Genomic DNA, 11,059 nt, shown 5'->3' on the forward strand with positions numbered 1-11,059 from the left:
GGTGCAGGGACAGGGGACGGAGGGACGGAGGGACGGAGGGAGAGGACAGGGAGGAGTGAGCAGAGCCCGCTAGAGGCTGCCTTTTATCTGGCTCCTGGTTCTCCTCCTCAGCCCAGCCCTCGGCTCCCCGCGGCTGCTCCCCACCCTGGGGCTGCCCCAGATTTCACAATAGTACGTTTTTTTCCCAATCCCTGGGGCCAGCACGTCCTGGGGTAAGTAACCTGAGGACATGCCCTCCTCCCACATGAGCATAATTGCCCCCAGCCCTGGCCTCCCTCAGGGTCAGGGCCCGCTGATAAACACGGACCTTTCCTCCTTACACCCACTTTGTAGTGGAGGGACACTGAGGGCCAGGAAGCCCCCCACCCCAGATATCTGGGCCTGGCCCCCAGTCCAGCTTTGTTCATGAATCCACTTCTAGAGTCTTTCATGCTGGGGTAGGAAACGGGGACAGTGTCCAGCAAAGACACCCCTAGCCCTGTGGAGTGTCTTCCCCAGTGGAGAAAAAGCACTCTGCTTCTCGTAGAGTCACGGAAGGCTTTTGGAGGAGGAGACATTTGGCTGGGCTTTCAAGTATGAGTAGGAGTTCACTCCAGGTGAACATGTTTTCTCCAAGGGAGGCTTCGGCTCCCTTAAGGATGCCTGAATGATTATAATGGTGAAAAAATGTCATCACTAAGGAAAGTCCCCAACGCTAGCTTTTCTGTCTTATATAAACATTCTCTTAGGATATTATTATTACTATTAAAATTATAGCACATTCATATGGTTTAACACCTAAAAAGTACAAGTAACATACAGAGAAGTGATTTTCCTCCTGTGGCTGTTGCCACCCATTCAGGTCCCAGACGTGACCGTGCAAACAAATCTCGTGTTTTTTCCCAAAGACATCTTATGCATTTACAAATTTTCAAAAGCTATTAAAACAAATATTAGTGTGCTCCACATGATATTCTTCCTGGTCTCCCTAAGTTACACCTTGCTTTTTCATAAATAACATGCCTTAGAGATCGCGGGTTATCAGTGCACAAAGAACTTCTTTGTGCTTATAAGGAACTGCCTCCTATTACACTGAGTGAAAGTCACCCCCCTCCAACCTGGGGAACAGACTGCCGCGGTTGCAAACCGTCCTCTCGCCAGCCAGGTGTCCTGAGCCTGTGTCACTGTCCAGATCTGACACGTATTAGTGGTATCAAGCTCCTGGGAACCACTCTGAGCCTCAGTTCGCCCATTAAAATGGGGTCACCACAGCATCGGCTTCATAGGGTTGTTATTCTAAGGAAAGGCGATAACCCAGATCAAAGTCTGTGTGCATTACTAATCTCACTAGATAGCGCCGAATTCCCCTCCTAATTGCACTAATTTACATACAGCCGGCCCTGCAGGAAACTGTCCATTTCTCCCCCACCTCCCCGCACCCCGCCATGAGGGAGTGCTGGCGAAGCTTTGAATTTTTGCCTCAGAGTCATTTTAACTTGCATCTCTCTGACTCGAGCACGGTTGACCATGTAGGGTGAGGCACAGGGGGTGGGGATCCTGATTCCTGGAGGGCTGGCTGAAGGGGTTACTGGGGTATGGGCTCGGAGTTCCCGTAAACCACGCTCTGTTCCAGGCCCTGCCCATGCCCGGAGTCGCGGAGGTGTGGGGAAACACAACAAACCTGGCCTCTGCTCTGATTGCGACATCCTTTCTTTGGAAGGGGAGATGGAGTGCAAACACCCTTCAGAACTGGGATTCAACTTCTGAAACTGGGGGTGGGAGGGGTCGTGCCTGTGAGGATCCCCCTGCTGCCCAATACTTCCTCTCTTTTCCTCCTCTGAGACCCCTAAACCCCCGCCCCATTTCCTGGTTTCATTATAGCCCTAGGCGGTCAGGCTCTGTGCTTTGCCAACCTTGAGAAGAAATTCCCAGCCTGGCCTCTGTCCCCTTGCAAGGCTTGGTGCCTCTTTTCTCAGAGCCTCAGTTAATCCATCTCGACAATGGGGCTGATGATAGTTCCTGCCGTTTTGACAATTCAGGGAGCCCTAGGCAGAAGAGGGAGCCCCAGGGGAAGAGGCAGCAAGGTGCTGCTGGGAGAGAGAGCGGTGACAGGAGGGATTCTTCCCGCTTTTGCCCGGGATGTGCCTTTGTGTCTGAGGTTTGGGAGGGGGATGGCGGGCAAGATAAACCGGAAGAAAGGGGGCCGGGAAGGCTGCTTGTGGGGGACTTCCAGTTAGTGGCCCACCTAGCCCAGCATTTGGGCATGAAGGGCGGGAGAGCGAGGCTGCCTGGGCTGACGCTAAGTGGGTGGTCTGCAACACACTTATTCAAACGAAGTGCCTGTTATTTATCTGAAATTCAAATGTAACTGTGCGCCCTATGTTTTGTCTGGCAAACCCTAGCTGGGCTGCAAGCAGAGAAGAAGAGGAAGTGGAGAGGACTTCTGAGTGGGGGGGCCTGGGTGCCCCTCCCCCACCCCATGCCTGTCTGGGTGCACTTATCTCTCTGCCACACCCCACCCTTTTCCCACAGAGGCGCTGCCAGGCTTGGGCACAGCAAGAAGCCCCATACTTCCAGGTTAGGGTCCTTCTTTGCCACACTGCTTTCTGAGAATTTCCCTCCAGGACCCACAGCGAAGTCCCTTTCCTTCCACCACACAGCCTGGGCTCCCTCCCCAATGCCCCCATTACTCATTAACTGGTAGGTAACCTTGACCCGGTTGAATCAATCCATCTACCCTATGCACACTCAGCAGAAGACTTGGCACCAGGTACCTGCATCCTGGGAGGATGCAGCAGGCAGAAGTCTTGATTCTAACTTTGACTTCTCAGTTCCCGATCTATGCACTGGACATGCAGTCATGGGACCTTCCTCTGAGTCTTGGGTGACAAGCCAGTGACATCCATCAGGCAAACAGCATGCTCAGCCTGGCACCTTACATGTAGTGAGCACTGGATGTGCTTGATTTGCTAACATCTGCTCCTTTTCCTCTTGTCTGATTTTAGTGACAGCCCCAGTAGGCCTCCCAGCCAGAGCGCCCCTCCCCTGCCCCTCCCCTTCTGTCTATTCCTCACCAGCCCCTGGATTCTCTCCCAGCCTGTCCCTTCTCTCTACGCCTGTGACCCATGTCTTTCCTACTGTAGACTCACCTCTGCCAGTTCGTCTACTCGACAGCACCCGGGGATTTTTTCTAAAACACACCTTTGTATTTCTTTGATGAAGTTATATGATGCATGAATATGTGTGACCGACACGCATGTCTCCCCGAGGCTCAGCTTACAGCACCCTATTTCATGTGTCTGAGCTGGTTTATTCTTCATGCCATAGGTGCTATTTCTACCCCATTTTACAGATGAAGGAAATGAGGGATTTGACCACTCAACCAAGACCCCCTAGCTGGTAAGAGCTGGGATTTGAACCCAGGCAGCTGGACTCCAGAATTCAGGCTCCTCAATTGTGTGAAGGTCTGACTACTGCTGTAACAAATGACCGGAAGCATGGTGGCTTACGACAACACCTATTTATTATCTCATGGTTCCGGAGGGCAGAAGTCTGAAATGGAGTTGTCGGCAGGGCTGGGTGGTTCCTTCTGGAGGCCCTAGCGGAGAGTCTGTTCCTTGCCTCTTGAAGCTTCTAGAAGCTGCCTGCATTCTTTGGCTTGTGGATCCTTCTTGCATCTTCCGAGTGCATCACCCCAGCCTGTTTCCATCATCACATCTCATTCTCTGGCCCTGACCCTTCTACCTCCCTCCTATAAGGACGCTTGTGGTGACACTGGACCCACCTGAATAATCAAAACAATTCCCCATTCTAAGATCCTCAACTTAAATTATATCTGCAAAGTGCCTTTATTATGTGATGTGACATATTCACAGGTTCTGGGGATTAGGATATGGGCATCTTTGGGGAGCCACAACTCTCCCTACCCAGCATGCGCGTGGATAAAACATCGACCCTGTATGGCTGTGTCCCTTTAAATTCTTCCTTGGTGTCTGTGGGCCCCAGCATGAAGTCCAAGTATGTCTGCCTGTCTTTAGGCTTCTGCCAGATGCTCTTGCCCTCCTACTGGCCCCAGCCAGCCCTGTAGTAGAACTTGCAAGCTATTCTGGGCTTCTCCACCTTGCTCACACAACTTCCTCAGTCTGCAATGCTTTCCCACTTCCTTCTTTGTCTGGCCAGGCAATTTATTCATCTGGGCCCCAGCTACCCTTGTTTCCGCCTGCAGGAAACCTTGACTCCAGCCTGGCTCCCTACCCCTGTCCCATGCCTGTGGCCCCCACTGAGGAATATTTTTCAAAGCCTCAAAAGTGGTTCTGGGTGCTCTAGTTAAAGGATGAGGTAAGGAGTGTGGGGGGACACAATGCATTTTGGGGGTCTGCCTACAGCTGTGTGAACAGTTGCATCTCCAACTGGGGTCGTTGAAGGTTCAGGGCAGTTCATGAAAGTGTCAGGCTATGTTGCTGGGCATCACAGAGCCGGATGCTCAGCGCCACAGGTGATACTCGGCACCCCACATTTTACATGTGAGGAAATAAGAGGTTAAACCACTTATCCAGGGCCACGCAGCAAATAACGGCAAGGTGGCCAGCGTTTTGAGTCCTGAGTCTCCCACCAACTCCTTAGCTGTGTGACCTTGGGCAAGTTACTTAGTCTCTCTGTGCCTCAAAGTCTTTTGAATGAGTTATGGTCCACGGAAGCCTTAGAATAGGGTGTGGCCTACAGCAGTGGCAATATGTTGGTTACAGTTACTTATACTCTTTCTTCAGCCTGAGCCACTTGTGGGTTTTTCAAACATTTTTTCTAGCCTCCGGCCTTTGCCCATGCTGTCTCGTCCGGGCCTGCAAAATCCACACTTCTCTATTCACCTTTCCTGACTCGCAGGCTGAGTCAGGGCTCTGTGACAGAACTGTCTGGTGACATGCCCCTGTCCCTGTCCCTCTGCCAATTCCCCGTTCCACCCGCAGGGCTGTGAGCCCCTTGAGTGTTGGGACTGGCTAGGTCTTGCTTACTGCTGGCCTCAGCACCCGGCATAGAGCCCACGCACGGCAGTTGCTCAATTGATATTTATTGTGTGTATAAAGCAATGGATACCACGGCCTCCCCCCACCCAGTGAAAACAGATTTCTAAATTGTAAACACCACCTCTGTGTTAGAACTCAACCCTCAGAAAGGCAAGAAACCGAGCAAAACAGCTCGGTTCTTAGTGTACATTCGCAAGTGGGGGGCGGTCTCGGGTGGGGACAGGGCTGCCCCATACTTGGGAAGGGGAGGCCGTCTGTCTTCTTATGAATGGGCTCTCGGAACACAGCTCCCAGGGAGCTGGGCGCCTCCTGCGCACCGGCCCCCTCCCCCCCCCCACGCTTGGGGACAGAAGCTACAGTGGGAACATGTGACCGGAGAAGGACGAAGGGGGCTGAAGCAGCCTGGTCGGAGGTGGCGGCATGATCACAACAGTTCCCGCCTGCTGGCTGTTTTGTTGACTTTGGACAGGCCTTCTCTGAACCCAGCATCAGTCATTCTAAAGGTAGACAGCAAGGAGGCGGTCCAGGAGCTGAAGGGCGCCAGGCCCCGCCCTCCTGGCCCCACCGATCCACGCACTGAGCCTCTGACCCAGCCCCGAGCTGCCCAGGTCCCACCCATTGCACGCCTCCAGTCTCTGCCCCTACAGATGCCCAAGCCCCGCCACACTATACCCCAGAACGGCCAGGCCCACCTGTGTCGCCAGGGCTCGCCCGCTGGGTCCACCCCTGAGCCTCCGGCCCCGCCCCTGCCGCCCAGGCCCTGCTCACATCACCCAGAACCCCAGCCGGGTCCACCAGAGCCCCGCCCACTCCGACCGGGCTCACACTTGCTCCATCTGCACGTCCTCCTCGTCCTCCAGGGGCAGCTGCAAGTACGGGTTGTCACCTGCCGGCTGGAACTTGTAGCCCGTGAGCACGAAGAAGGTGAGGGTGGAACCTTCCACCAAGAGCTGGGGAGCGAGGGGTCCGAGCACCAGCGTCAGGCGCACGCCCCGTCCCCGCCACCTGCACAGTCTGGCCCGCCCTCCCCGCTCCGTTCACCTGGCACAGCCACTGCCACTGGAAGGGCACGGCCACCCGCAGCAGGATGGCGATGATCCGCGTGAAGTAGACGTAACAGATGATCTGCAGGGACAGGGGTGGGCGTGGGGCCCAGGGACCACCGGGGCAGCGAGACCACCGGGATCACTGGGGACGCCTGGGGCGGGGTCCGCGGATCGCAAGCAGAGGGGCTGAGCTGCCGGACTCAGAGGGACAGCAGGAGGGACCAGGGAGGGTGTAGCGAGCGGCTGGTTGTCCCCTCTTCCCTCAACACTCGGGTCATGAGTGAGCACAGGGTTCCTACCATGACATAGTAATGACGAAACAGCTTCAGCTTGACAGGTTCACTGACGGAGGAGCGGGCACAGAGAGGGGGTCAGGGATGAGACTGAAGGGCAACCAAGGGGAGAAGGGTGGAGGTGGGCTGGGGACAGGAGAACATTTAGGGGAGTGTTCACAGGGCAGTTAATCTGGGAGGGGCTGTCCAGGGATGGAGAAGGGGTGAGCAGGGGGGCAGTCAGAGGGGAGGGAAGGGCCATCCAGGGTCAGCATGAAGGGCCTGGAGCAGGATGTGGGCTGGGAAGACAGTCCTGGGAGCAGGGCCTCACCTTTCCCGTCGGTGCCAGATGCGTCCTGGAGATGCCGGATGGACCTGGGAATGGGGGTGGACCCCAGGGAGCGGTCAGCACTGACTCTGCTTGTGTCCGCCGGGAATGTGGGGCGAGTCTGGCGCTGGGTACTGTGGTGGTGGGGTGATAGGGGGTGGTGGTGGCAGGACAGGGTCCTCACCAGACCACAGGAAAGAGGATGGCGCCACAGCAGATAAGGTCCACCAGGAAGAGGATCTCCTTCCAGATTCCATAGTCACTGGCGCCCTCCTCGCGGGACTCGATGACGATGTAGGCCACATTGGCCAGGACCTGCAGGGCAGGGGGCGGGTGGGTAGGCAGCCCTAGGTACGACGAGTGCCCACCAGCCACCCGCCTGGGGCCCCGGAGGCACCTGCAGCGGGATCACGATTCCAAAGATGTTCTTCTCCTTGTCAGACAGGACGTACTTGATGAAGGCCCATCCGGAGCCGATCAAAGCGATGGTGATGAAGAGGAGGGCACCCTTCAGCCTAGAGGAGGGGGAGGCGGTGTGGTGAGGTGGCAGCACGCAGCCCTCCCCCGCCGCCCGCTGCCCGCCACCTGCCCCGCAGAGATCACTCACAGGTGTGTGATGTAGTGCATGACAGCAAGGCCTTCGATGGGGTGGCCCTGGCTGTTGATGAAGTAGTAGTTGATCTGGAGGTGGATGGATGGATGGACAGATGGACAGTGATTACAAGTAGGTGGATGGTGGTGGTTTAGGAACGGGGACAATCACTGTCGAATGAGGCGCCAGAAAGTTGACTGAACTGACTGTTAGTCAGGATGGTGAGAGGACTTAAGAGATGGACAGTCACTGCCCAACGGATGGCTGGACTGAGGGATGGGCAGTCACGGCCACAACAATGTGGGGGAAAGTCATAGTAGAAGGGTGGACAATGAGAGCTGGTCAGGTGGACAGTCATAGCGAGACAGAAGGACAGGCAGACCGATGTAGTGGATGGACAGCTGGCCACAACAGTAAAACAGATGGACACATAGGTAGACACACGGAGTGGCCAGGGCTAACGTCTGCAGAGATGTGGGAGGTGGACTGCTCGGCTGAGCTTCCTCGACCCCGGACCCCAGCCTGACCTCCCTGCTCCAGACCCAGGCTCTCACGCTGTGGAGAAGGAGCGAGATGCTCTTGGTGAAAGCCAGGGCCGCCATGAGCCAGTGGATCTTGAAGACATTGTACCTGGCAGGGGGGTTAGGAACAGAAGGGGGTGTAGGGGCATCCATGAGGGGCAGGGACGGGAGGGCGTGATGAGGGGAGGAGGCACCCCCAACGGTGAGGGCATTACGTGTTCTTGCAGAGGATGGACACCCAGATGATGCCAGCGGCCAGGAAGCAGGCAGACATGACCATGTAGAGCTTGAAAAGGGGAATTTCCGCTGCGGACAGGAAGCCCTCGGGGTTCTTTTCCCGGATCATTACCTGGGAGGGGGTGGTGGGGGCAGTGGGGTTGCGCGCAAGCTCTGGACTTGCAGCCTCCAGCTCTCCCACTCTAGCTGGCTGACCCCCCTCTCTGAGCCTCAGGCTTTCAGTTCACAGCACGGCCGCTGGGGGGACCTGGTGAGGCCAAGCTCGGTGTGGCGCGCCTGGCCACAGCCAGGGCCTCGCCATCCTGTCTGCTCACCGTGATGTCAAATGGCCGCTCTTGTCCCCGCAACAGGTTGTAGCAGTTGTGGAAACTGAGGCTGTACTGGCCTTCCTCTGCCCTCGAGCCGATCACCACGTGGAACTGGGTGGTGGGGGCGCAAAGAGGAGAGGGGGCCTCAGCTTGGGGGTCCCCCTGCTCTGGGGCGTGGCGGGGTTGGGGGGGGGGCTGTGCCGCAGGTGCTCAGACACTCACGCTGAAGTTGTAGGAATTGTTGCGATGGCCCAGGCCCAGCACCAGCTCCTGGTCCTTCCCCTGAGGGGACAGAGCGCCCCCAATCAAGCATCAGCAGCCCCGGGTCCCCATCCCCTCACCAAAGCCTGCCTTCCAACCTGCTGGTCTCCTTGTGATCCTGCAGGTTTTGACTTGGCCTTGTTTGGCACAGTGGTGGTCCCTGGAGGGCAGGAGTGGATGAGTTTAAAGATGGATGGACAGAAGGACAGCAGAATGACAGGGGGATGCGCAGAGCAGCCCTGCCATCCCCTCCCCTCGACAGAGCCAGCCTGCCTCACCGTTGTTCTTCTTGGGGGTGACCATGTGCTCTGGCTTCGGGAGTCCTGGTTCCGAGGGTGTTTCAGGGAGAAGCCCAGAGGAGATGAACAGCTTTTCCTGCTCCCCATACTTCCGCACCTGGACCCTGGGGCGAGGGGGAGGGTGAGGCGTAGATGAGGCTGGGAGGCTAACAGCTCCCGTCAGGCATGCCACCTGTGTCAAGTGACTCGATGGGCCCCTGGGCCCACTGGGTCTCCCCTCTGGGGGTTGACATTGGACTGAATCACAGTGGTCACAAAGTTCTAGCATCTGGCTACCACCTATCAGGGTGGCTGCCACATCCACACACTGCCTGCACCAGCAAGGATTTGTCACTTCCTGTGACAAGGACTCGCTCATTCTACCTTATGTGGCACCTTATTTAAAAACCACCGTACATATACACAGGCAACATCTCTGTATATACAGAGGAACCATTGGATCCTGGGTCCAAATCCCAGTTCTTGGGCCTGTTTTCTCACCTTTACAGTGGAGTTAATAACAGCTTAAGGGGGCGGTGAGTAAAGCAGACCCAACTGTCCCGTGCATAGAAAGCCTTCGACAAGTACGAATGGTTGTTATGGATCCTCACAACACCCTTCTGTGGCCAGACCTTCTGTCCTGAGACCGCGACACTCCCCGGGGACCCCTGTGCTCCCTCTCTCCCTGTCATAATCAGAAGGCTTGGAGGGGACATTAAAGAGCCAGTGGCTTTCCTTCTCAGAGCGGCAAAGTTCTTTTTAGCTGGTGCCTCATCCCACCCGATCGGCTCTTGTGGGTATCGCACCCAGGAAAATACAAATGACGGATCTTTAGGGGGGCCTCTGGCCCCCCAACTCACTGCAGGTCCTTGGTGTTGATAAGGAAGAGAACCAGGAGGTTGCTACTGTTTTTCTGGAGAGGACAGTCGTTGGGGTTCTGGGTCTGGGGAGTGGGTAAGAGGGAGCCTTGGTTACCACCTCCCACCGACCCAGTCCCCCTGCCTCCTCCCTACCCACTCTGCAAGGGAGGGTTCCTTCCTGTTCCCCACTCTGGAAAAGGGGTCTTGGGGCTCCTGGATGCAGAAAATGGCCCCCCTCCCTGCCGCCCCCAGCACCCTAGCCCTTCCTCACTCCCTGCCCACCACCCCCTGCACTCACTGAGGAGGGTCGAATGCTGCCAGATCGAACCCGGGTCAGGCTGAACCCCACCTGGGAGGCAGAAAGAAAGGGGGAGGATGTGAGGGGCTCCAGCAGGGACCCCCAAGCTACCCCTTTCAGTAGAAACAGAAACGTAATCTCAAACTTATTGGACACCTACCACGTGCTAGATCTCATTTACTCAACGAATTCTCCTAGGACCCATCCTGCCCACACCTCTCAACCCTCTTGCCTTAACGCCTAACCAACCTGTGGTACTCAGCCTGGACGTCACTTCCAACTTGGGTGTCCCTTCATCAGGGAGACCTTAGCACGTCCTCTGGACCTAGCCCACTTTATTTTCCTCGATTAAAATGATGTAAAAAAAAAAAATTTAAGAATTAAAAAAAAAAAAAAATCAAATGAAGTGTTTATGGCTTCCTGCCTTGGGTTCTGGAACCCAGCACTCTTGGATTCCCATACAGGGTCTGTGACTCCAAGCAAGCCATATACCTCCGAGCCTGGCTTTACAGGTGTAACGTTTTTGAAGCATTCCTGAGAGGTGGCTACAAGGGAAAAGTCCCGTGGAAATTGCTTTGCATGGTACCTGCAACTCAGTGGGCATTCAGTAAATGCTAGCTACTCATTTTGACTGCAGGAACCGGGGCTGTGGGAGGCCAGGATGTGAATCCAGACTGGGGAGGGGAGGGCTTGGACACTGTGCACCTCGCCTTCCTCCAGGAAACCCCTCCAGGCCCCTCACCAGCGGAGTCTTCTCTTTGGTCTCTTGCAGGCCCAGCCGCAGCAGGCTCAGGTCCACCTCCAGAGAGCCGTTGGTGTAGAAGCCGAAGCTGTTCAGCTGAATGTCTGGTCGCTTCTCCCCCTGCCGGACACCAAGGAGGCAGAGGAAATTCAGAGTTCTTTCAGCCCGCCCAGCCCTAGGGCTGTGGCATGAGGCTCCCCTAAGGACCTTGCCCCACTCCTGGCATCTCTTTATTTAGGACAGCTCCAAAAGGTGTCAGGAGAGGCTGCAGGAGCCTCCCTGTAGGCTCTGTCCCCACACCAATCCCAGGCACAGA

The 11,059-nt window shown here is 56.1% G+C and overlaps 1 protein-coding gene across 4 annotated transcripts in view; it reads right to left on the reverse strand.

The window, feature by feature from the left end:
* Window positions 1–5,027: 5,027 nt before the first annotated feature.
* The window catches only part of GPR108 (G protein-coupled receptor 108), a 6,750-nt gene continuing 718 nt past the window's right edge, over window positions 5,028–11,059 (reverse strand). Inside the window, exons 2-18 of one of the 4 annotated variants that reach the window (XM_039878527.1) lie at window positions 10,744–10,863; window positions 10,002–10,052; window positions 9,704–9,786; window positions 8,844–8,968; window positions 8,664–8,725; window positions 8,527–8,586; window positions 8,311–8,415; window positions 7,975–8,108; window positions 7,793–7,868; window positions 7,254–7,327; window positions 7,044–7,161; window positions 6,831–6,961; window positions 6,628–6,693; window positions 6,346–6,388; window positions 6,042–6,125; window positions 5,826–5,950; window positions 5,028–5,497 (exon numbers count right to left, since the gene is read on the reverse strand). In XM_039878527.1, the coding sequence (XP_039734461.1) occupies window positions 5,425–5,497; window positions 5,826–5,950; window positions 6,042–6,125; window positions 6,346–6,388; window positions 6,628–6,693; window positions 6,831–6,961; window positions 7,044–7,161; window positions 7,254–7,327; window positions 7,793–7,868; window positions 7,975–8,108; window positions 8,311–8,415; window positions 8,527–8,586; window positions 8,664–8,725; window positions 8,844–8,968; window positions 9,704–9,786; window positions 10,002–10,052; window positions 10,744–10,863 (1,530 nt within the window). In that variant the 3' untranslated portion in view covers window positions 5,028–5,424. Of the gene's footprint in view, window positions 5,498–5,825; window positions 5,951–6,041; window positions 6,126–6,345; window positions 6,395–6,627; window positions 6,694–6,830; window positions 6,962–7,043; window positions 7,162–7,253; window positions 7,328–7,792; window positions 7,869–7,974; window positions 8,109–8,310; window positions 8,416–8,526; window positions 8,587–8,663; window positions 8,726–8,843; window positions 8,969–9,703; window positions 9,787–10,001; window positions 10,053–10,743; window positions 10,864–11,059 lie in introns of those variants that run through there. The other 3 variants (XR_005656278.1, XR_005656277.1, XM_039878526.1) reach the window with 3 other exon arrangements.

Source organism: Pteropus medius, unplaced genomic scaffold (genome assembly GCF_902729225.1).
Source record: "Pteropus medius unplaced genomic scaffold, Ma_sr-lr_union100, whole genome shotgun sequence".
Lineage (NCBI taxonomy): Eukaryota > Metazoa > Chordata > Mammalia > Chiroptera > Pteropodidae > Pteropus > Pteropus medius.